The sequence below is a fragment of the Sander vitreus genome, chromosome 10, assembly GCF_031162955.1.
Source record: "Sander vitreus isolate 19-12246 chromosome 10, sanVit1, whole genome shotgun sequence".
Taxonomy (NCBI): Eukaryota; Metazoa; Chordata; class Actinopteri; order Perciformes; family Percidae; genus Sander; species Sander vitreus.
This window is the reverse complement of record NC_135864.1, coordinates 12,933,340-12,960,039: the sequence shown is the minus strand read 5'-3', so window position 1 is coordinate 12,960,039 and position 26,700 is coordinate 12,933,340. Positions and strand designations below refer to the sequence as shown.

The window sequence follows — 26,700 nt, the reverse complement described above, 5'->3', positions numbered from 1 at the left end:
CAAAGACAATTGTGGTATATTTATTTTATTTACAAGAAAATGTACAGTTTGTTACATGGGTTACCAGTGCAAAGTTTTATAATCTGAAAACTGTTTTAAACAGTGTTATCAGCCTATTATGTCAGCTGATGTGTAAGATTGTAAAATAGCATAGAAATGTTCTCACATAGCCTTTAAATGTCAGCATTATGAAACTGTGCATGAAACAAAGTGCCCAGAAAGGGTACTAAATGTCTTGTTTCTGTGTTGAAGAGGGACGTGTGTGTGAATATATATATTATATATATATTTATAAATATATAATATATATTTATAATATATATATAAAATATATAATTATATATAATATATATTTTTATATATATTTATTTATTCACCAATATCTAGAGCATTTTTATAGTCAAAGGCATGGCTTTACAAGAAAGGTTGAGAGAAAAATGACTCCCAAAAGCATCTGTTGTTGACAACTTTGTTAGAGGGATGGATGCCCATGCCAGGTTAATGTTCTATCCCTCTGAAAGGCTTTCAAAAGACAAAAAGAAACAAAACCATAAGGAGTGAGGCCACTGAAACAGAAGGAGAAACACCCATGAAACAGCTTTGTTTTTTTGTAAATATGCACCGTCAGTATCTACACAGCAAACCACACAGCAAGCACATCTAATTAACTGTCACTGTATCATCCAACCAACTTACTTCATGTAACAAACAGGTAGAAAAGTGACAACTGAGTTTTTTTGAAAGAAAATAGTTGGGGCATGTAGCAAGTAACCCAGATATAACAAGGTACATTAACTTTTAACAAACATACGCTATTGCCCAACAATAGCATTCAGCAAGAGTGAATGCCACAACACAACATACAAACTCAGCAACAGTTGTGGGACAAATATATTGAGAAGGATTTTAAGATGTGTCATTTTATTTCTGTGAGATCAGTTGTTATCTTGATCTGTGGTTTCTCGATTCTGGGCCGGACACTGTTCATACTTGAACCATAACAGGGGTCAACAGTCACGCCAACTCTGTTCAACAATAGCAGAAACCCTCTTCTCATACTCCCGCTTGTTTTCCTGGTACAGCTGGGCTGCTTGGCTGTTGGCTGGACTGTTTGGGTTTGGCTCATCCAGTAAAGACTTTAAATATACAACAAAGAATGGCAGTGGGTTAGGTTTCATATAAATCTTTATGACATAACAGACAGTTATCACATGTATAAATTACTATTTCTTAACAAAAAATTTGGATATTTCTCTCGTCACTACGACTAATCCTAATTTGCACTGGCATACAATGTGTTCATCTGCATAGAGGAATGTTGGATTACCTGTATTGAAGTTAAGATTGAAGAGACATCATAGGTTGGACTCCAACGATTCTGAAGTATATCTAAGCATATGCTGCCATCTGCATACACTGCAAAATAGCATATAGAATATAAAGCTTTTCTGGGATAAATAAATGATACATGTAACAACTTTGAATTGCTGCAATTGAAATGGTTAGTGCAATACATTAAGTACATACCATTTGGATGAAACATTTTCGAAACAAATCGCACTGTTGGAGGTTTATTTGGATATTCCTCTGTGAATTCAATGGTAAGTTTGAAGGTTCCTGAAAGTAAGAAGTAATTGCATAGTATGAATTGAGATATATTAACCAAAAACAGTGTGTTACAGTAATCTACCCAACTAGAAAATGCATGTTTGTCTGACCGGTTGTTCTGGTGACGTTAATATTACACTCAAAAAGTAGGACTAAATCATTTTTGTAACTCAGCTGCCAAGTTAGTGATCAGAAACGGATTCTTGTTGTGAAATGGTGTCTGTAAAATAAAAGATCAACAAAAGCTCATTGTTCACAGACGCTGAAGCAGACAATAAAGGAATTAACTTAAAGTCAAGGATTTGCCTTCTTGGACAACAAGTGTTGGTTTTGTAAGACAATTTGACAAAGTCCAGTGCAGAAAGTTAGTGTTTAAAACATCTGAACTTCTTCAAAAACACTCAATCTGATTCATGTAGGAGACCTGATCAGTAGTTTACTGGCAAAACAAGCTGTCACCACATAAATGTTCAAGGCACCATTTATAATCGACTCATAACTATACCAATTATCTAACTTCCAAAATCCAATGCTTCAAGTCATAATGAATATTTGCTGGATTAATGTCATAGCAAGGATGGAAATACACATATGGATATTAAGGGCTTTAGAGAGGACTTACCATCTTCAAAAGGTGTTCCCTCTGGTCTAAAAGAGAGGCAACAAACAGGTTGTAGATCATCACTTACAAAAAGCTCCAATTTGCATGATCTAATTTAAAATACTGACGAAACCTGTTAAAATAAACTACAGCTTATTCATTTCATTTTTCGTTTATTATACAGGAAAAAAGTAACAATAAGTTACAATATAAACGGGCCTGACTCAGTTTAAAAACCGGTTTGCAGCAGGTTCCTGTTCTGCAGAAACATAAAACATTGAACATAGTTACAGCACATGAGGACAGAAACATTAATACAGGACATTAGCATGGGCTAGACAGATGCAAACACATAAAACAACAATAGGTTTATCAATAAGCTTTATCACTTATTTTATGTCCAAAAAAAGTAGAGACTACTTTTACAAAACAATTGATTACTAAAATGTCTAAAATCCCTCTGTCATAGTTTTAAACAAATCAACTTGACTTACCCAAAAATGACAGCGTTCCACACCATGATATTGTTTTCCGATGGGGCCCCACTAACTCCAGCTGGAGGATCCTCTTGCAGCCTAACAGATACAGTAAAAGCAAGGTGGTATCACAAAATACAGGTGATATTAGACAGAGCATAACACATGGAAGTCAAAGTCATATCTACTAGACAAAGTATTGTGCCCCGACTGGTGATCAACTGGGCAGGTTAATAATAATAATAATAATATTATAAGTGGAAGTGATGACTCTAATGTACAAATCAGCAGACAGCAAGGCTCTGTTGAATATGAAAAAAGAGTACAAGGCAATTGTATGCTAAAGGTGCTGACAGTTGGTGGATTTTCTATTGGCAAACTCTCCACCAGGAATTACAGCTGGGTGCTAGATCAACAAAAGAAACATGATTATAATGCTAATTATTCATCTGAATGTTTGTTTTGTAATATAATGACAGCAAGCATACTGTATTAATATTGTAAAGTGGTAAAATACTTAAAAGTTGTCTTTCCCACAGTGGGGTCTGGGGACCCCCAGAGTCCTTGAGGGGATTCCAGGGGGTCCCCAGCAAAAAGGGGAATAACTTATTTTCACTATATTTCCATCCATAAGTAACACAATGACAGAATGTATGACTATTTTGGTCATGGGTTCCATACACTTTCTGTAATAAAACATCTAAAAGCAAAAATCCTATCAGATGGGAGACCCTGGGACCAAATCTTATCAAATAGGGGTCCGTGGTCTAATTTGTGTCAGTTTAGGAGACCTTGAAAAGTTAAAAAAACAAACACTAGTGTACTGTCATACCTAATTGTAATATCGTTACAAGTGTTGTCTTTTCCTGGTTTTAAAGGCTGCATTACAGTAAAGTGATATCATTTTCTGAACTTACTGTTCTAGCTGTTCTATTATTTGCCTTTAACCACTTAGACATTATATCCACATTATGATGGTTATTTATCTAAAATCTAAATGTGGAAGATATTTTGTGAAAGCACCAATTGTCAACCTTACAATATTGTTGCAATATCGACATCGAGGTGTTTGGTCAAAAATATCGTGATATTTGATTTTCTCCATATCGCCCAGCCCTAGTGAAAAAAAACTAAACTAAGTCACAGTGCCAAAAACTAACTGTGGTAATTGATTTAGACAGTGGGCCAACCAGGATTAAGCCTTGGACTCTGTGACCATCCATCAGTATTGTTTAGTTAGAGCATACTGTAGATCAGGGTTAAAAAAAAAAAAGCATGTGTTATGTCGGACTGTGCTGAATGTCTGCAGGTTTTTAGTGACTGCATGGCAGATGGTTGCTTATCCTCAAGCTTAGATAGTGATCTACCAGGAGCTCCCTTTATCAGTGTGCATTTGGACAGTATACATCTACCCAAACGTTTCATCTGCCTTTGAAGGGCCATCTGGCGGTTCTGGCTCACTTGTATCCTCAATAACCAGTTACAAATAAAGCCCATAGATATCATAGGATCTAGAGCCATTAACGGTTTCGAGGAAGGCTCGTTAAGTCATTATTTTATATAGGGTAAAAAAACAAAGTAGTACGACAATTACGACAGCGAGTATGAGTTACACAACATCAACGTTACTACTCCGGGCTGCAGTAACGTTAACAAGTATCGTTACTTGTCAATATCTTACCAGTCATTAACTTGTTAACACTACCCAAAAATAGCGAGGAGACAAAACACGATTATAATCCGCCGGTGTGTATATATGTGTCTATTTGTATTATTACTTGATGTTAGGGTTGTAGCTCAGAATGCCGTTTAGGCTAACGCTTACAGGCTAGTCTTGGGTTGCTAACGTTAGCTATAGCTACTTCAGTGTTGTTTTCTTTTCGCTTACCGTTTAAAATCTCTCATTAAACGTCGTCTTGCTGGAGTTGACATCCTGTTTACACGGAAACCTAAATCCTTGGCATAAACGTAAGCGGCTCAAGTGTAGGGAAATTATTATTTTTTGTATTATTTTTACTCCTAGCTGGCTAGCCAACGAATGCTAGTTTGTCAAATATTTGGCTGCCTCTGCTAGTCTTAAGGGCGCTACCACTTGCACTAGAAAGAGGACATTCACATCGACTGGCTCTAAATTGGTGAATTGTATAGCCACACAAACATAAGCTTACAGTATCACTGAACGTGATATTGTTGAATATGCCTGTTTACTTGTGTGAACCAGTTTTAGCTCGTTGTAAATATAGCAAGATTATTTTTATATAGTTGCGAGAACCCCGTCTCTATGCTTGTATTATTCCACAGAAAATTACGTCATATGTTTAGCACCCTGTTTAGCACTTTTGTTTTGTTCGGAACACGGTAAAGATTCGTAACACTATGTTTTTAAGGCTTTATCCTTCCCCTTTCCTCATATTCATTTTTATTTTTGCCAATCCATCGATTCATTTCATCCATATTAAAATAATTACTTTGGGTATAGCCAGTGACTGTAAAAAGGTATTTATGGCTGACATCCTGTATTCAATTCACAGTAACATTGAAAGACCACTAGATGGTAACGTTACCTAGCCCCCAAGTGTTTCAATTTAAATTATACGGCACAACAACCCAGAACAAGAGTAATTGCCCTAAATGTACGGTTGGTTTATTTGACCTTTGTAAAATCGTCATTTCTAAAATAAGTAGTAAAAACAGCAACTACATAGGAACTACACTGAAATAAATGTAAAACGGATTCTTCTTGCTTAAATAAGCGCCTTTCCCATATGGTCTAGCGGTTAGGATTCCTGGTTTTCACCCAGGCGGCCCGGGTTCGACTCCCGGTATGGGAACTTACCTTTTTGGCTTGGACCATGCCAAATATATATTAACTCATCTCCGTTAGGAGCACATAATAAGACAATGGAAAGTGTTTCAGCCGTAGGTCATTTGATACAGCTATCACAACATACGCTCATCATTTCCAGGGATACTAACGTTACTGTAACGTAAGACCCCGCCCGTTGAGGAGTTAACGTTATCCTCAATTGCACTCATCCTCCCACAAGGGCTTGGACCGTCCCGGCCATTTCCACTTATATCTCCCCTTGCTAACAATTTCGTAGTCCAACGTATTAGCTACAGGAAAACAAACTCGACTGAAAAGAAATCCAACGCTAGCTTGTAGGCTACAACCAACTTTATTTTCGTCTGTAACTTAATTTGATTAAATCGTTTTTAGTTGTTGACAAAATTGCCTATAAAGTGACACATGTGACCGGGTAAAGTTAACGGTTGACTAGCTAGCTAAACATTAACGTTAACCGAACTGTCGCTTAGTTTATTTAACGTTAACGGTTTACTACATTTAAAAATCCATAGCTGTTCCCTGTTCCTTGGCAGTGGATTACACGTAGGCTACATAATAATATCGATAAAGAATAAAATATGTATTGATCATACTTTTAAAGCATAACGCGGACAGTAAGCAACTTTTTTTCATAACGTCAATAACCGTCCTTCGATGCTTATTGCTCAATTGTGAAACCAGTCCTAATTCCTCTCACTACTACCAGGCTTCTACAGCCAAACTTTGGTGCCAGGCCAATCATTTCCCAGGAAAATGTGACTGCTAGGAATTCCCCACGCATCAGCCCCTGTCGGAGAAAACGGCAAGCTTGTGTCAGGAAGCACACGAACGCTGCAGGAGGGTTAAGCTGACCGGTGACAGTGCGATGATGGAGCTATTACCGTTTGTCTCCAACTCGCACCAGGGATAATGTTTTTCTAACGTCGGGGTATTTTCACGAGGACAGTCACTGCTTAAAGCTAGTCAGAGGATATATCCCAGCGTTCTGATATAATGTGCTGATGACAACTTCAACCAGGGTGAGTCTACACACAAGCATGTTTTATAGGCTACTTATTGCTTGCTTTTCTTGTAACTGACTAATGTAACTATCTATATTATACAGATAGTTTTGAGTTCCCTGTGGAGTCATGTTGATATAAATCTTCCCCAGGCATATGTGCAGTTTAGTGTCACAAATTCCCCATACAATGTCCTTAATTATTTATGAACCTGCTAACCCTAACCCTCAGTTTTTTGGAAAATAATAAACTAACCTGTCTCATATAAGACCCTCATCATTTGGAACACTCAGTTTTTGGAAAATAATTTGGGACACTAAACTCCACGTATACTATTTTCCCATCTATTTGTGCTTTTTTGTGAAATAATCAAGACTTTTAGCAGATAGTATTATTATTTATTTATTATTTAGCTATAATTGTAGAATATTATTTTATTGCACTATGCCTACACTCAGTACACATCAAGTTATCACACTACAACTAAAGAAGCATGACTGAACTCATATGATGTTAGTAGATATTAGCCTCCGGGATACATGACCTGCATCATACTACTCCATAGATTTCTGTGACTCCCCTTTGTGTCAGTCAGCCAGCATGTGACTGCACTGGTGTGTGTGTGTGTGTGTGTGTGTGTGTGTGTGTGTGTGTGTGTGTGTGTGTGTGCGTGTGTGTGTGTGTGTGTGTGTGTGTGTGTGTGTGTGTGTGTGTGTGTGTGTGTGCGCTCTGAAAATCATGACAACTAAGTGTTTCAGCAAAGCAATACCACAGCTGCAATTGTAATAATCATCCATTTTAGATAACAATCAATCACATTTATAAGCGGAATGCCAGTGCAGTTTTAGTACTAATTTCTGTTTAGAGCTCTAATACGAATAGTTAATATGTTCAGAGAGCACTCAGTTTGTCCTCCATAGTCACAAATAAGTACTGACCCTGATGCCAGGCGTGGCCTTGTCTAGAAAACATTGGAACAAGTTATTTTACTGTATTTATAAATGACCCCTCAGAACAATTTGAACGTGAATAGATATTCTGCGTCTGATAAGAGTTAATTTGTATTAAGCAAGAATGCCAAAAAATCCCCCTAGTCCCAGCTCTTAAAATACAGATAGGTTTTTTTTTGTGGTCTTCAATTATACTAAACTGATTATCTTTTTGTTTCGGACTGGTGATTGCATAAAATAAGCAGTTTAAATATGTCAGCTTTGGCTCTGTGAAATTGTGATGCTTACTTTTGAACTATTTCCAGATATTTTACGATAGCAGCCATTGATCAATTGATGATTAATCTGACTCCACCATGTGTGCCTCATTCCATTAAAGAAGTCTCAGATTGAATATATTTACTAAAATGGGAGAGAATTTCTTTAAAAGTAAGTCTCAAATACTCATTGAGCTTTCTCGGAGGACATATAAGAATAAATGTTTGCTCCTTTTCCCAATTTCTATGTCTGCAATGCCTAACAAAATAGTGTTTTTATAGTATAGTTGATCAACCCTATTCTGTGGCAAGTCTAAATGTTTGCCAGATGTTTACATTTTTGAGTTAAGATGCTTGTATCATGGGACAGACAAACACATTCTCATTGGTCGACTGCAGTTGCTCCCTTCAAAGGGGGCGGCTATGACGCAGAGGGAGGGGAAAAGTTACGGGCTCTTGTCAGTCCCACTAGAGACAGGACCAGCTGGACCCACCAACCCTTCACCCACCCTGCCTCCCCTCCCCTCCCCTACAATCTTCCTACGGTGGGGACACTGGCAGAGGCTTGTGGATAATTGGAATCTACCACAATCCATTAAAAGCAATTATCCAGAGCAAGACTTTCTAAATATACTCCAGTGTGGAGTTGTCTTTTTTGTTTCAAGCATGTGCACTTGTTTTTTTAGAAACGTCCTGACATGCTTCTGCCCACACATTCAGCCTCTCTTTTCCCCCTATCCTTGCTGATGGATAACTGTAATGCTGCTGTGTTTTGTGTGAGTGTTTGTGTTGAGGCTAAAGCAGTTCCCGGTAGCCTTCTTATCCTATGACAGTGATGTCACCATCAACAGTCTGAGGAGTGTGATGATGACCGAGGGCCATAATGGAGAGCTGTCCTGTGCTGTTCTCCCTTCAGTGACGAGAAGCTCCTCAGACATTAGACACTTATTCTTGCCCAAGACGTACCCGGCCCGCCTGCCTTAATGGGTTGCTGGATATTGATTTGGCTACACACACAAAAAAAGATCTGAGCTTTTATCCTATTTAGAAAGCAGCACTCCAGTTTCACAAAAGCTTTCAGTGTGGTCTTGCGAGAGACAGGGAATCTTTTGCAAGTTGGCATATGTGGTAATCTGTAAAACAGGTTTACCTCCCTGTAACAGTATTCAGAGATAGGCTGTTTGAGTATCCATGAGCTATGACATGACATTGTTTAACCAAGGGATTTTAAGTGTCCACACATTTACACATAAGGTTTACTTGCTTGCTTACTCCAGGAAGTTTAAAAAGTGTGAAAAACACTTATTGAGGCCACCATCTTTACCTAATGACACTTTCTTAGGTGTAAATTTGGTGCCTTGAGAAACAACCACAAGATGGCAATGTTCGTATGCTTTGACTAAACAAACAATCCTATGAGATGGCTGACACCTCAAATGACTTGCAGAAATGCAGGAACCGACTCGTGAAAAGAGAAATAAAACTGTTGAACTTCCCTTTTTTACGTGTAGAAAAAATACCCTATGTTGGCCTGTTTTCTGTTGAGGGCTTGCAGGGGAACTGCTGTTTGCAAAGTTCCCTAATTGTACGCTGCTGTTTCACCACCCCAGGCTTTTGACACCTGAATATCACCTTGTCTGACATGTTTGATTGCTAGGCGGCAGCAGCAGTAAACCGCTGCCATTGGACCTGACGTCAGAGAGAAAGGAGAGACGAGGGGAAATTCCACCTGTAACCTCATTCTGCTCTCATGCTGCCTGTCCCACAAGCATGTGACTTGGACGAGTCATCTTGCCTGAGTTTCTCCATGAATCTGTGCATTGTCATGATGTAATGCAGGGTTACAGTCTAGCTATTTTTAGCATGTAATGGAGGACAATTTGACTTGGTGTTTTAAGTAGGCCTATGTAGTTGTGATATAAATGCGGTATTAAAGGTTAGTTTTGTGAAATCAATCGGACTGATTCAGGAGGTGGAAAATAGACTGATAAAAGATATACAAACAAAAATACTGCATGCAATGATGTAAATGATTCTTTCATTCAGTAATCATAAAACTCCAAAGTGAAGCAATAATAATGACTTTGTGGTGATAATTGAGTGAGAATAGACTGTATTTGAATAAAAGCATTACAGTTTTACTTAAAGAGATAGCTCAACATTTTGGAAAATATGCTTATTATGTTTCTTGCAGACAATAAGATAAGACGACTGATACCACTCTCATGTCTGTGCAGTAAATATGAAGCTACTTCTAGCTGCCGGTTAGCTTAGCTTAGATAAGACTGGAAACGAGGAAGCAGCTAGCCTGTCTAAAGGTATCAAAATCTGCCTGTAAACTGTTTTTACACTTTAGTTGTACAGATTAAACAAACAAGATATACCATGTTAATTAGTGAGCTTTATATGTACTGATACACTGATTTTATTAACTTTAGACAGATCCAGGCTAGCTGTTTCTCCCGGTTTCCAGTCTTTATGATAAACTAAGCTGGCTGCTTCAAACTAAAATTGAAATAATAAGACATCAGATTAGATAATGTTGAGCTGAAAAAGATGAAATCCTCCAGATACCACGAAAGTAAGAAAACCTTAGACTCAATATATGACTTTGTCTGCAGGGAGAACTACTGTAGGATGATCATGTCCACTCTGGCAGCATGTTGACGTCATGAGATTAGTTAACCACATTACTTAGATATTCGTATGGTGCCTGCTGAGGTCCTTGTAAGCACCCAGTGTAGTAAGCTGTATCACTGATGAATGTGCAATTACATTAAGGAGTGATGGCTTGGGTTGTTATGTTCTAGCTTACTGTAGTTTGACCACACAAAGTAGCTGCTTACAAAAATAGAAACTGGCTTAGCCTGCAACTTTGGTGCATAATGACATTTCACCCTGTCATTTTTCATGTCTCTTGGAGCTAATGAGGTAGCAGTGAGTGGTTCACAGAGGCCTTTCATGAGTCAGGTCAGCCAGTGGTGCTGTGACAGCACGAGAGCAAGAGTGAGCCTTGTTGAAAAAGCCAAAGGATCTTTCCTCATTCAACTTTCAACAAACTCTTTCAACAAATGTGACTATTACAAGAGTTGACAGAATTTGCAGTGAGCTCTGGCAGCTCATCACATCTCCTGAGAGGCTGTTGTCTGTCTTCACCGTCAGTAAAAAAAAAAATCCTTTTGGGTTAATTCCAGAGTGACAGGCAGTCTCAGCCTTGTTGAATTATTTAACTGCATGCAACCAATGGGTATTATAATCTAGGCCCTGAGTGACAGAGCAATATGCTCTTAGGGCCTCATGGCATTTTATTAATAATGAGCTTGAGATAAACTAGAGCTCTCAGGTTAAAAGCTGCTGGCTGTTGGCGCACACTGGAGCAGGCACGCTCTTAGCCCTGAATTTGCTTGTGTGACATACATGGACTTTTCAAAACCTCAGTGAGTGCTGATGATAAAATGGAGAAACAGCAGTTATGTGGTTCAGCGACGTGGTGTAGCAATGAAGGCTTTCTGCCATTATCTGTCTGCAGGTAGCTGTTACAGCCCACAGAGGTGTGATGTGGATGATCTGGATTGTTGGCCTGCTCTTTGTATTTAATAATGAATGAGTTGCAGTCTGTACGTGTGTATGTGGATTCAGCAGAAGTAGATCTAATGCTATTACAACTGCTAGCTGCTGCTTATCTGTTCAACAGCTAGTATATACAAGGGGTTTCACACTACTGGCACGTGCACAACATTTAATGCGCGAAACAATTTAATGAGCACCCCCCTACCTGTTTAGAATTTATTGTTAGAGCTGCTATAATCAATATAATTATGCTTGCAATTGATCAAATGACTATATGTTTGTGAAACACAGGTAATTATCACCGGACTCTGCAGTCCCCCTTAGCTCTACAGAGTGTTTTAGAATCTTTCAGCTCATAGATAGATTTACTGTTTTGGTTCAGTTTAAGTTCTCTCATCAACACCATTTCCAGATGCAGCATGCAGCTCTATTTATTTAGCAAGAAGCTTAGTATCTGCTGGATGTGTAAAAAAAAGTTCTCCTTATCAGCTTCTTTCCGCTGGCCCAAGAGTGTTTTTTCCTCCAGTCTTTTATTTTGGAGTAACATAAGTCAACATAATCACTTTAGCTATTACCAGCAACACTCAAACAGCAGTGGACATTTGATAATTATTTTTGATTAATGTGACTACTTCCTGTCTTATCTGTAGGGAGAAAGCTCGCATTCTGATAGAATACAATCTTAAGCTGCATTACTCAACTGAACATGCAGAGCAGTATGCTAGGTATGAGGGAGAGGAGAGGGATAAAATAGTTGCTTAGCTTCAGTATGTCTATAGTTGAATTTTGTTGGTGGAAAACCATTTTTTTCTTCTTCCATTAAGTGTTCAAGCAACCACCCAAGGAGAGTTTGGGACCCCTATGAAATAGTATCTTTCCAGGAAGTCATGCAAGTATGCGCATGGTATTCAATACCACATTGAATATTATCTGCTAAAGACCTGTGGTCTGAGCCTCGTTCTTTTAGGTGCTACTGAATCACCCACACAGTTGGATGAACTGTTAAATACTGAATGCATTTTGGTCTTCATAGCTGTACGCCTACACAGCTCTTTGTTAGGTCTGTATGTCATACTATAGTCATACTCAGTCAGTACAGTGAATCACCTTAGATCCGGGCTCAGCTCAGGATGGTCACTGTCCGAGAATGATGAAGTCTTCGTAGCGCTCTGAGCTGTCAGCCCATTGAACAAACTAGATTGTTGCAACAACAAAGTCTGACCTCAACCAGCTGGCATGCTTCTCAACCATAATAACTGTAATATTTACATATTTACCTTCAATCTTTTATACACGACAGATGGTTTTTAATAAATCTTTTCTTTTCTCCTACAATAATTATTTGTCCATCTCAGTGTGGTTAATGATGAAGCCTCGCTGCACTCTCGTTAAACTCATTCTGTGTCTCTTGTGGGGTGCCCTGCTCTGTCCTGTTAGCTGGCGTCTCACAGCCTCAGCCACCCTTGAATAACTAAGTTAAATGCTGTCATATTAACATTATTTTATTAGTATTATAATATGAATCTAGCAGCTCAAAATTACATTGGCATTTGGATAAACAACACAAGAAGATTAACAGCATGCAATTAGTAATCTAACATCCCTATTTTGGGTTAAAGGGAATTCACTGACATAGGCCTTAACCACAGCTTCATGGTGCACAGGATTGCAGTGCTCTGCCCTTTAATGGGGACATACTGCAGATAATTGTGTTTTCACTCTGTGGGCTGATTGTATCCCACTTGACATGACATGAAGCACCAGCAATTTAAACATGAATGTGTGGATGGGATTTGTTGTGCAAATCTGGGTGAGTTTGCATTCAGTATTACAGAAGATAATTGGAAGGGCTGTACATTCTTTGGAGAGAATAAGTGCAAGCAATGTTTTTGCTGCGTTCAATAAAAATACACAATAACACATCATTCACATTCACAAGGCTTTACAGTTTAGTCTAGATTTGAGGATATTAATAAACCAAAGATGTTTCTGGTGTAGCTAAGTAACATTTTCCTAAGGGAACCTAAGGGAACTACTACACCCGACACTGCCAAGCCTGCTACTCACCAACACCAGATCGATCACACACAAAATGGATGAGGTACAAATACACACGGAACTGCTGCGTGATATTTTGGCTTGAATGGCTAGTGTGCTTTGAACACACTTATCACGGACGGCAGCTAGCAGCTAACAGGGCGAGCTAGCTACCAGCAGGATCGAGACAGGGTTGGTGAATTAAAACAATGTCTGAGTTGAAAACGCATCTTGTTGTCACGTAAGGGCCCTGTTCATGTTGCACAGACATTTTAATTGCATTTTGTGTCTGTTAAGAGGCACAAAGGCACTCTAAAACGTGCCCTGACAACTGCCGTTTTAGCTCAGAGGAAGCTTGTACACATGGCTGCAGCTACTTCGTGTTGCCTGCACCGATTCGGGTCTGGGTTGTTTCAAACGAAAGTACACGCATTTTTATAGCGATCAAGATTAACGTAAAAATTGGCCGGAATTCTCCTTTAAGGGAGACCAGGACATGTACGGACATTTAGTTGATTCACGTTACTGGAGTTCCTCTAACCAAAAACTACTAGGCCAGCTCAGAGGATACTGGCACACATAGATGAATACATGTGTTTTTGATGCCAAGCCCTCTCATCTATTTGCTCCTCTTAAGAGACTTTATGTCAGAGAAATATCCTTTCGACACAGCTGATTACCCACAATTAACAGATCACTGGGATGCAGCACAATCTCATTACAGTTTTCTTTTCAAGTGTTGAATATGCTGAATTTGTGCTTCAGGAATCTTAAAGCTTATACAGTCACTGTGCTGCAGCTCTTAAACGTTTTCCTCAGTTTATTGCAAACGTTTCCTTTTCTTTTGATGGCTTTTTTTCTTTCAGAGTAGATAAACTGTGTGAATATATAAATGGGATTTCAAGATCTCTACTAACTAACTAAAGACCTAGAACATCTCAAAGATGAATGAGTACCCTGTTGATAGTGGCAACGTGGTGGCACACAGTTGATCCATTACATCTCTAATATTGACAGGAATGTGTATCTCTTTTGGGCCTCAGATACTGTTTTAAAACACTTTGGTGTTTGTACAGGCTTACATAAGGGGGGTAACATAGGAATTAAATTTGCGTTGTGTTCGTGCATGTGTGTGTTTTTGTATGTTTAGCAGTGCTGCAGTGCATTAGCCTTAAGAGTTTATATCACAAGAAGTGATCAGTTTCCTCAAAGGCTTCTGGGTTGTGGACATTATTTCTAAAGGCGGTGATAAATGGAGCTTGTTTGGTGTAACTTTCCCTCACAGCAAGGCTATCAATTTGCTCTGAGGCAAACAGCTGCTTTCTACTCTGAGCTGAACTATATTGAATAGAGGCCAGGAAGAATTAACGTGATGATGAGAGCACTCGGTGGAGACTGAGAGGGTGATTTGGGGGTCTTTGACAAACAGACCCTGCTGCAGTTTCAATTGAGTTTAATGGGTTCATTTTTTGAATATCAATCTCCAAGTCCTTTGTTTGTTCATGTTTATGTTCTTTCCCAACAATCCCAATTTGAGCCAGGTTTTATTTAAATATTTGACTTTTGCGTCTGATGAATATACTACATGGGGCTTTCAAGTGAGAAACGTGTATGATGCACAGACAAGAGCGTGAAGACAGAGTGCTCTCAACACTCACCACAGACCACCCCTTCCTGTTTCCTTGTGTGCCATTTCTGATGAAGATTCTATCAAGTCTGTTATATCTGTGTACTGAACTTAAGATTCAAGATTCCTTTCATTTTCATTCAGCAAAACACAGAATTGTAAAGCATGAACGAGCATGGCTCCTTTCAAAAACACAGATAAAGATAAAGAAGATAAAGATTAACAAGATATATGTCAGTAAAAATGATCTGTGCCATCTACTGCAGCTGATCTGTGACACTTTATGTACTTTTTAATAAAACCTTAGATGTAAAATTTGCTTGAGTTAAACTTGCATGTGATGATTGTTCACAACCGGAGCTTTCTGTGATCATGAGCACTGAATCTTGAAGAGGAGGAGGGGGAGGAAGAGAGATTGTTCAGGCCTCTGAGGTGAAGCACTAAATACAGTCGACTTTACAGTTTCATTTCTTTGTACCTTCTAGTGGGAGTTGTTTTATGAGGCTTTACTGCAGGGAGAACAACTTCACCACAAGTCAGCAGGATAACTTGCTCACCGACACGACTAATAGACTCACAATTCATTGTAAATGATTTAATAGGACACAAAGAGATGTGAACTTTACTTCTGAGCTGCCATACCGATTTTAATCACCAAGCCAGGCCCATATTGTATGGTCAAAGTCTAAAGTAAGTGCATACCTGTCCAACTGTTTACCTGCACCTCAAGCACTCCTCCGTCTCTGAAGGAGAAACCTGTCTATCGTCTTTCATGCTGTTTGAGGTGTGGCCCTCTGGTTGGACCTCTGCTCTCCCCTCCCCCGCAGCAGCACCGTCCAATCCCTGCCACACTTAGAACTCACCTGAAAGAATTTACATTTAGGGCCGATACTCGCCGCTGATTGGCCAGGTAAAAGCACTCTGCCTCAGGGCTCCCCTACCAATGGCAACAGCGCTGCGTGACTCATAGGGAGAGGACAAGTTGCTTCACTACACTTCTCCTTTTTCTGCTTCAAACAGCAGCCATTGCATTGTGTTTTTTTTTTCACCCTCCTCTTCAGTTTTGTTTTGTCGCTGTGAGAAAGAGGTGTGAGGCTGGCCAGTGGTCCACACCTTCAGACAGCTTTGTCCCCCTGTGAACGCACCTTGGATTATTCCCCTTTTAGCCTTTTGTTGTCTATTTTTCCTATTGATTTTCATTGGTTACTGTGATCGTCACTTGTTCGGTTGCTATTATGGACATTGTCACCCGAATCCTGAGTCTTTGAGGTCAGTGATGACTAGTTCTCCTCCTCCTCTTCACACTTTACCTATTTTGATGGTTCTTGTTAGTAGAAACAAATGGCTTATAATGTGTTTCTGACTATTTTAAGTTTCGGAAGTTTCAATCAATATTTCTGTATTAAGGGCTTAACATGGGCTATTGTATGTGTTAGTGGATAGGCAGCTAGGTGGTTAGGTCGCCATAATGTGTACCTTTGGCTTTATCGTAGCATTTTTGTAAGCACACTTGACATGTTAAGGTTTTGTTAAAGGGGGCTTTAACAAGTCATGCAAGTTCAATTATATATTATTTATATATTAAACTTTTATGTTGGGTTGCATACATCAAACTCGGTTGACACCTTCTACAGCTTGACAACGCGTGAGATCAGGTAATAGGTTTTTGTGTTTGCCATTTTAAGTAACTAACTAAAATGAATTATCTTTTGCTGACTTGTGTGATTGCTTTTCTTTTATGAATTGTTGCCTTATATGGTGTGCTGAAGCAAGGGCGGGAACAGTGTTTTGCAAGCCCCTTGACCAAGCCCACATGTATTTTTCATGGTGTAGTAACTAATGACACATCACGCAGATTTTGATCTTTGATTGCTTTTCAAAATGTAATACCGTCCTTATTTAAAATGTAAAATTCTGCATCAGTAGACACAAAAACTGCTGTGGGTTTGCTGTTGTTGTTCTCCACAGTCTATTGTCATGCAGTGCTTCATGCTCAAAATCTTCAGTTTATCACAGAATGTTACTCATCTTGTAAAGTAGAGGCACACAAGGTCTTCATGTCAATTCAGGGGGAAGTTTGAACCCACAGTATTTTGCTTCCCCTTTTATGCCAATATTAGTTGACCTTCCCTAAAGACTTTTTCCCATCAGCCAGTTAAATTCTTCTTATTAATGTTACTGAGAATCTGTTTCTGAAAGTTGTTCAGTGCTGCAGAGATAAAAGCGCACTTCCTGTTTCACCAGAAATCTACTCTGCACTTTTTTGGATCCCACAAGACATTGTGCACATACTATATCACTGAATAAACACGTCTACAGTTTGAGCAACATCTAGATTTTACACCCACATTTTAATGAATCTGTTTTAAAATTCTGCTGCAGTATACTGCCCACAGCACTGTCGTTATCCTAGAAAAGCCCTGAACCAGTGCAGATTTTATCCAATTTTGGTCAAACTTTTTTTTATGTAGTTATACACGAAAGACCAAAGCTTGTGATTGTTTCATCAGTTCGGCATTCAGAATTGATTATGTTGATGTAATGTCTGACGTAACTCACAGTTGGGGCCCAAGACAGGCAACTGAGAACAGATCACTTCAGAGATACCAAATAAATGTCTGTACACTGTAGGCTTAGTTTCTAAGCTATTATTAGGTTTGGATCAATTGGCCTTGCACTCTTATTTGTATTAAACACCTGCTGTACCATCATGACCCAGTAAGTGAATAGCTCTGTTGTGCTGAGCAGATCTGAGTTTGCATTTGACCTAACTTTTTCATCATACTCTGTGCCCACCCTGATTTGGATTGTAAATGAGGCCCTCATGCCTCAGAGGATGCAGTAGGTGCTGTTTATCAAGGCTTTGTGTGTGCCTTAGTCAGAGGACATAAAGGCTGATGAAGAGACAGAGAGAAGGGGCTGGACAGTAGTGTCAGGTAGGCTCGTCTTTCAATACAAAGTCAACAAGTCTTAGCCTGTAATTAGATCATTAGGCTTGGGCAAGATGACGGAGGCGTTGCAAGAGAAGGGCATGACGAGAGGAGGAGGTGGGGTAGAGTTTATTACTACAGTCCCAGCATGCCGAGATATGTAAAAATGGACAATTTCAGTTTCATGTTACAGACACATACTTATAATAGAATAAACACAGACAGTGTTTGACCATACAAAGCCAACTTTGTATGGTCAGGTACAAGTTGTATTTTTATGCCTGGAATTGAATAACCAGAGAACCAGCTTCAGTTACATGTGGCCAGGTACAAACTGTTCTTTATCACAAGGATCAAAGTTATCAAAAGTTTTTCTTTCTTTATATGCATATCATATCTGTTGGCAGCAATAATGCAAATGTAATGCCTTTGCACAGATTAAATATTATACTGTTTGAATGTCAGTGGCATAAACAAGCTTGTCTTACCCTGTTTGGTCTTGATATGGAAACCAAGTGGAAAAAGTTAAAACTGATAAAATGTTTAAAACCATAAGAAGACCATTATTGTCTCCCATTTATTGAGGGGGATGCAGAGGGAAGGTGGACTTATAGTGAAACTAGTAGATTCAAATGTCTTGTTTATCCACAGTCATTATCTTTTAATGAACCTGCCTGGAAAATGTTAATATGAGAAAGCAGTCAGAGCTCCCATCCTGTTTTGATGGTTTATATGGCTGTTTTTATATTGCCCAAGGATGGATTTGCATCATGTTTCCATGTCAGTTTCTCAATTTCTTCTGTGCCATTTTCATTTCCATAGCACTCTCTTTTTCTGGAGTGGATGGAGACTTAAAGGTTGAACAAGTGGGCTTGTGACGGGAAGTTTGAACTCCTGTGACCAGCTGGAAAAAAACTGGGTGGAGAAAGTTAATGTGTAACAATCTCCTCTGCCCTAACGGCTACTGTCAAGGTGCCACTGAGCAAGGCACATACTGTGTCTCCAGGTGCTCCAGACAGCTGCACTCAGCAGGTCAAAGCCACTTGTGTGTTGCAGGTACGCTTAGGAAACCCTCCCTTGATAAGTAAAGTGAAATCGATTGAGCAACTGTCTCTCCGTGTTGCAACTGTCTCATACTCGGAGCATGCTGGGACTGGTAGCCGTTGTTCTGAGGAACGTGACGAAACTGTGATCATCACATCTGAACACAGAGCTGATACAAATAGTCTTTCTCTGTCCAGACAGATTTAATTTGAGCTCTGAAAATCTTGATTTGTATCAGAGAAGCAGGGATTATGTTTTTTTCCCCTTGTGTCTTTCTTATCAGACTTTTTTCCCGAGAACGGAAAAGGATGTGATGTAATGCTGGACTTCTCAGTGATTACAAATGCCTTTGTGATCCAACATATCCAATGGGTGGCTTAGGTCTTTCAAAGATATTTATTTATGCTTCAGTGGTTTATGTACGGTTAAGTGACAAGACTTTGAATTTGTGTGTGTGTGTGTGTGTGTGTGTGTGTGTGTGTGTGTGTGTGTGTGTGTGTGTGTGTGTGTGTAGAGAGAGAGAGAGAGAGAGAGAGAGAGAGAGAGAGAGAGATGTGAAATATCAGGTCACACCTTTTGACAACAATCCTTGGTTATACAACGTATCATGCCGGTCAGGGCACAGATTATTTGCAGTAAAAGCAAGAGTCTCCTCTTAACATGGGTGCAAATAGGTCCACTTACGTCGTCTAGCCTCAACACAGTATATCATGCTCAGTGGTGGAAAGTAACTAAGTACATTACCTGAACTACTGTACTTTAGTACAATTTTGAGATACTTTTACATTTCAGAGGGAATGTTGTACTTAGTACTCCTTTACAGCTACTAGTTTACATACAAAACCAACAATGACGTTATTCTGCTGCCTAATGAGTAGGGCTGGTTACCGAACTTCGATACACTGACCGAATTGCCTCCGTAGTATAATGTATCGAAAAATACCTTATCATTCAATACCAAATTTCAATACATAAGGAGTCAATCTCATTAGTGTCAATGAGCCAATAAGCATGCAGCATGCTTGTACCAAGATCTAATAATACTTATATTGGGCTGTCTAACCTTACACGTCGTAGAGGCATGCAATAAAAACAATGTGCGTCACAGGTGTAAAGGAGCTGAACAAAAATTGTACCATAATGTGAAAAATAGGTTTTATAAAATTGGTATCAAAAAATCGTTCAAGAACTTGTATCAAATTCACGGTATCATTACCGGTATCGGTATTACATTAAATTTAAATGATACCCAGCCCTACTAATGAGTGCTTAAGTATTTTTTTAATGCAGGACTTTTACTTGTAATTAAGTACTTTTACATTGTGGATATAATACTTTTACTGAAGTAAAGGATCTGAGTACTTCTTCCACCATTGATTGTGCTGGATTTACTTCTTTTTTAAAAAGTGGATGTGAAGTGCTTCCCATACATTTCTAAATAAAAAGTTGCCTTTTGTTAGTGGATATCGTAAAGCTCAGGTGATGATGAGTCCAAGCGACCATAAGAAACAGTGAAAAATGAATACACTAATCATGAATTATGAACTAGACAGTCAGCTGCAGAGGCTGATACTGTTCAGATTGTATTTTTGGAAATGAATTGCCCTTTTAGTAGCATGCAGTTCATATGACTAACTTTAAAGTGTTATATTCACAGCAATTTTCTCTAGTGAACTGCTTTACCATGGAAATGGTGATAATGCCTGTATCTTGATATCAGTCATGCTTGTATGGGTGGAGGCAGGTTTTAGGTGCAGGTTTATTTTGTGCCAGATAAAAGCAGCATGCCAAACCTCATAAAAAATTCCATTACAGCTTTCTGTTGACTTGTCATTGTTTGAAGCACAGTTATTTTTTGTAACTGTATGGTAATTTTTGAATACGGAAATATGATACAGCCAGCTAACTGCTATAAATTGCTAGCACTGTACTATATAATGCAATGGCCTGAAAACACATTCAAATTGCAATATTTTTTCATTTCCAATTATGTGGGTTCCACCCTGCTTGAGGTAACATGGCTAAAGAAATGGCAGTGAGATGCATTTGAACATAAAACTGACATCCTCAGTGAAATACATTTTAGCTAGTGTCTGTTTCCAACTCCCTCACACTCCCTCATGCTAATTTAAACATCATGTTGGCTTTAATGCAGTATCACTTGGTACAAAGAGGCATTCTGACCAGGCACAGAGGGAAATTGATTTCCCACATGGTTTTTGGAGGCTTTGGTCCCAGACACCCAGCTGCAGTGGTGTCTGTGTCTGGAAGCCTCAGAAGCAGGCTGTTATATGGAAAACTGTCCATGCCCATAATGACTCCAGCACTTAAATGATCTGTTCCATCTGAGTGGAAAAGGTGTCAGTTATGGAGGCCATAATTAAAGTTAATTTATTTCTTAATTTATGTATGTTTGTCTTGAAACCTCTCCTCCTTTTTCTTGATGCTTTGATTTTATTTAAATGTCACCTTGTGTGCAGAAATGAAAGGACAGTGGCAGGCTCGGGCATTTAATTTAGCCTAAATTGAGCCTCAAATAGCCGCATTAAAAAGAACGAAGGTGCCCTTTTTGTGAAAATTTGTCATGAAATGTGGCTGGTGTGGTGGACACGATATGTGGAAAAAAAGGGGCTGAACCACAGGTTTGACAGATAAATGCCACAAAACACGTCAGTGCACACACATAGAGCTGCATGCAGAAGTTACAGATTTTAGGGATAGTAACTCTACAGTGACATTTTAATTTCTTCATAAATTTGCCCATCAAGGAAATCCCAATTGAAACTGAAACATTTTACATTTTAGCTTAATGGCTGACAAGAGTGCTCCTCATTAATGCTGCCCTATTCACATCAAAACAAACTTTTCACTTATGCAATTGTTTTACATTTTTAGAAATATGCTTATTCGCTCTCTTGCTGAGAGTTGGACGAGAAGATTGATACCACTCTCAGATCTGTCTGTTAAATTTAAAGCTACAGGTAACAGCTGGTTAGCTTAGCTAAGCAAAAAAAAAAATAGCCTAGCTTTGTCCAAAGGTAACAAAATCCACCCACCAATACTGCCAAAATTAGCTAAATAACATGTAATCCCTTCTTTGGTTAATTCATACAAAAACCAAAAGGTGTTAAAACGGAACTTTGTGGTTTTACAGGGGTTATGTGCCGTACTATTTCTTGGCCAGGTACAGATTACACAAACAACATATGACGTGTGAATTAGTGAGATTTAGAGGTGCTGGTAGGAAGATTGTGTTCCTCTGGACAGGCTAGCTCTTTCCCTGTGCTTCCAGTCTTTATGCTAAGGTAAGCTAACTGTCTCCTGGCTTGAGCTTCATATCTACCGTATAGACATGAGAGTGATATCAATCGGTCTTGTCTAATTCTCGGCATGAAGCGTATTTCCTGAATGTTAAACTATTCATTCATGACTGTCAAGAGTGCTGGTCATTAGTACAGCAGATTCACATCACATCACTAATATTACAAGTCTCTGACATCATGTTTCTGGGACAACCTCATAACTAAATCGGTATCTTTGCAGTGGTGGTAAAACAACATCTTCCAGTTTGTCGTATATCCTGAAATATTTGCTTGTACAAAAAGGCTTAACACTTTTTACTATTTATTTATTTGATTCATAATAGCAGTTAACTACACAGGCAGAAGCCATTTGAAAATCTATTCAGTTGTCTGTTTATGCTCGTCTGGCTTTGTCTTCAACATGCTTCCTTGCAAACACACCGGGCCTTTGCTGAGCTGAGTGAGGCCCACCTTCTCCCTCTTTCTTTTACTACATAGCCTACTTTACAAGCCCTCTCCCTCTGCTTGTTACTAAGCAACAGCCACTCCTTGTTTACCTTTGCGTTTTTGCATTGTGATTCTCGTCAGAACAACATAACCCCAGCCCCTCGGGAGACTGACTGTCAGGCCTCTTTATTCAAAACAGTATTAAAGCAAAGGCTACCTTGTACATACATTATTAATTAATTAATGTATGTATCCTCCTGAAAACGTAATCGTCTTCTACTTCCCACATATAATTATTACAGATCCATAACATGGTTAAACAATAGCGCCATGTACAGTAAATATTTTCTTATATAACCAAATTGAGCATGCCAGGTAGTTTATTGTCCTCATCTCCTGCACAGAGGCTGCACCTTCCTCCCCATTGCCTGACTACCATAAATGAGTGTATTTCATAAAGCCTCCTCAAATATTGACCAGACTGTCCTTCTCCTCCCTGCACATGTTCAAATACTTCTCCAAAGAGGTGAATTGAACCTTTGATTGATGTTTGAAGCAGTTGAAATAAATGATCTAAATGAAAATGGTTGGGATTAGTACAGTAATCCTAACTTTCACATTATAAGTATATATTATTATTATTATGTTTATAAATAGAAAGAAAACATAAATAACTCACTTTAGAAAACCTTTAACTGCTCGCAGCACTTATGAGTTTAAAATTGGGTCACACAAGCTGAACGTTGTAGATTCATATAAATGTCTAGGTTTCTATATTGATGAACATATGAATTTCAGAAATGGTGTTAAGGTTCTTGCTGATTCAGCACGTAGAGCTTTGGGAAGAATCATTGGTAAAAGCAAGAATCTGAAAGACATAAGTTTTCAAACTTATTCTAAATTGTTTCAAGCCTGTGTTTGCCCTATACTTGATTATATTGTGAGTGTTAGAGGACTTAGGAATATATCTAATTGTGAATTAGTGCAAAATAGTGCCATAAGATATTTTCTGGGTGTGCATAAATATACCCCTACATTGGCGATAGTGGGAGACATTGGATGGGAATCATGTAAGGCTCGCTGGAAGATATGTATGGCCCAGTTATGGAATCGTCTATTAGATATAGACGCAAATAGGTTGACAAGGAAAATATTTCTCTGGGATAAACACATTCTTGGTCCTTGGTCTAACGACATATGCAAATTATTTTGTAATTGTAGTTTTGGTGAGTTGTTTCTTAATAATGAAAAGCTGAATATTGGTTTGTTTAAAGAATCTGTGTTTGCTAAAGACAAAAAGCAGTGGGGCGATGATATATGGGCTAAGCCAAAATTGCGTATTTTTGTAATGATAAAACCAGAATATGGCACTGAGAATTATGTTGTATATAATTTGTCAAAAAGGCAAAGATCTTTATGTGCTCAAGTGAGATCTGGTGTTTTACCTTTGACTGTTGAAACAGGACGATATGTTAATGTAGAAGAGGAAAAACGGATCTGTCCCATGTGTTGTTTGAATGATATAGAAAATGAGTTCCATTTAGTTTTCTATTGTCCTTTTTATTGTGAACAGCGTGATTTTTTGTTTCGTAGGATAAAAACAGAGATTGACTTGGTAAATATGGATGATGCTCAAAGACTGAGATGGCTGTTCACATATGAAACACATAAATTAGCCAATTACCTAGATAAAGCTTGGGAGAAGAGGAAAAAAGCTCTTTATCGAGATGAATTGTAGATGAGAATTTGTTGTGTGTGTTTATGTGTGTATGTGTATGTGTATATATATGTATGTATATACATATATGTATGTGTATACGTGTGTATATGTATATATTTGTATTGATGTATTCCTCCGAATTATTTGTATATGCGACAGGAAGATGTTTGTTAAATAAGTAATTTTGTGGTGTCTTGTAATCCCATGTGGGATGGGCCAAAATGTTTGGCATGACACAGAAATAAAACATAACAAAAAAATAAGTAGTGTAGAATAGTTCAGACGTCATTACAGAAAACATGTCATTGTCAAGATGAACTGACTGAGGTGCAAGTGATGAGGTAATACCTAAAGCATGTAATCCAACCATTCGTTATGACCTGATGAGTTGTAGTTCAGGCTGTCACATGGTTTTACAGTTTGTGTCCCTATTTGAAGTATGCACCTAATGTCATGACTCAGCACTTCTGTCCTAAGATCCAGGAATGGGGGTGACGTTTACTGGCTTCAAATTAGAAACATTAGCCAGTGATACCTAATACCACACTGACCTAGTATCCAATTGTGTGAAATCAGATAAGCTCTCTTGAAGGGGCTAAGCTGTCTCAGTGTGAGTGGTCCCTGCAAGGCTTTACAGGGGATCAGATGAGACGAGCTGATTTAGTCGTTATTAGCTGCTAAACTGAAGCTTGATCTGTGGCAATCTTAAAAATGGCTTTGCTAAAGCTGTAAATTAGCATCTTCCATAGTGTTTTAGCCTTTAAGGACACATTGTACATAATATAAATATACTGTAGTGACATACTGTGAGCTGACAGAATTGATAGTGGATTTAAAGGAATAAGTCCACTTATTTGCTTTCTTGCATAGAGTTAGATTAATTGATTGCTACTGCTCTCGAAGCAAAGCACAGCCGGGAAACAGCTAGCTATGTCCAATGAGAAAAAAAAATCCATTATCACCTTTTAAAGCTCACTAGATAACATATTATGTCTTGTCTGTTTACGTCCTACAGAAACCGAGATGTAAAATCGACAAGCTGTTTTATAGGGGGGTTGGGGTTGACTATCTGCTGTTAGGCGGATTTTTTACCTTTGAAAAGAGCCAGGGTAGATTTTGATCCCTGTTTCCAGTCTTTATCATAAGCCAAGCGAACCGACTGCTGGCTCTAGCTACATACATTCTTGAGATTGGTGTTGATTTTTCATTTCATTTTTCATTTAACTGTTGGCAAGAGCAAATAAGCGTCATCCCCAAGATGTTGAACTATACCTTTTGAGAAAAGCTTGACCCCAAAGTGCATGACAAGACAGAGGAAAAATTTGATTATTTCCTCTCTGATCCGATTCCCTCCTATAGGCGTTTTGCTGCATGCCTGACTATGGGTGGACACATCAGCCTGTTTGTGTCCAGACCTGTTTGGTATGCAGCCTCCTCTACAACAGCCCAGTCCCCTGGTCCCAGCCTTGACTCAGACTTGGAGCCCTGAAATTTTCAGGGCTCCATCTGAAAACACACCTAGTAGTTTGCTGCAACGCTGGTGTGGAAAGTATCTTGGCAAAATTCATACAGCATGTATAAGCTCCAACTGGAATTTCTGGAAGAAAATTAGCTGTTGTGGCAAGTTACATAATCTGATGGTGGCTATTAGGGTTAAATTTGGCACTGTGCTTTATAGATTAAGAAAGAAACAGGAATGTCATCATGTTTTTTTTTTTTTCAAGCTTGGTTTCAAGCTGCTGGTATTTTTCTGGTATGATGTCCTCTCTTGATCTTGCTGATGCCAGTGACCTGCGCTGTGACATGTTATAATTGGTATGAATGTAAACACATCAGGGATGGACGTGTGAAAGACACCCACAATAAACAACAGTACCATTACCATTTCTCTGGCGCAAATATTTAATACCAAGCTGCAGCATATTTGTAAAAGCCAATATGTAAATGACACATGTTCAGACTCTGGCAACCATATAGCATTACACAAATTATCGTTTTGTTAGATAGGAATATGTAAACATACATTAGCTAGTGTAGCTTACAAGGAGCCTAGATCGACAGTGAAGCTAATGTTAGTATTGGGCTAATATGACTAACACAACATAAATTGCTAACGTTGGCTAGACATTTCCTGAAAACAAAAAATTATCCTCCCCCACATAAAAAAACAAAAAACGTAACGTACCTGTCTAACAGAAAGACGGCAACCACAGCTTCACTTTCCCTTGTAGCTCATTCAGCGGTCACTCCAGTTTGTTCTCTCAGTATCTGCAGCCCTTTTT

General features: G+C 38.7%; 2 protein-coding genes and 1 non-coding gene across 5 annotated transcripts in view; 2 read left to right on the top strand and 1 right to left on the bottom strand.

Moving 5' to 3' along the window:
* Nucleotides 1–9: 9 nt before the first annotated feature.
* Nucleotides 10–4,769, bottom strand: LOC144524186 (ubiquitin-conjugating enzyme E2 A). Its single transcript, XM_078260272.1, has 6 exons — nucleotides 4,574–4,769; nucleotides 2,704–2,784; nucleotides 2,231–2,256; nucleotides 1,528–1,617; nucleotides 1,328–1,416; nucleotides 10–1,136 (listed from the first exon to the last, which is right to left on the bottom strand). The coding sequence occupies exons 1-6, from the start codon at nucleotides 4,615–4,617 to the stop codon at nucleotides 1,008–1,010; spliced, it is 459 nt and encodes a 152-aa protein (XP_078116398.1). The 5' UTR covers nucleotides 4,618–4,769; the 3' UTR covers nucleotides 10–1,007.
* A 675-nt stretch (nucleotides 4,770–5,444) lies between these two features.
* On the top strand, nucleotides 5,445–5,516 carry trnae-uuc (transfer RNA glutamic acid (anticodon UUC)). The gene has a single exon. It is a non-coding gene; the product is annotated as a tRNA-Glu (tRNA).
* A 455-nt stretch (nucleotides 5,517–5,971) lies between these two features.
* Nucleotides 5,972–26,700, top strand: part of elf1 (E74-like ETS transcription factor 1) — a 42,683-nt gene continuing 21,954 nt past the window's right edge. The window contains exon 1 of one of the 3 annotated variants that reach the window (XM_078260268.1): nucleotides 5,972–6,552. The gene's annotated coding sequence lies outside the window, so the exon portion shown is untranslated. Of the gene's footprint in view, nucleotides 6,553–15,942; nucleotides 16,245–26,700 lie in introns of those variants that run through there. The other 2 variants (XM_078260266.1, XM_078260269.1) reach the window with 2 other exon arrangements.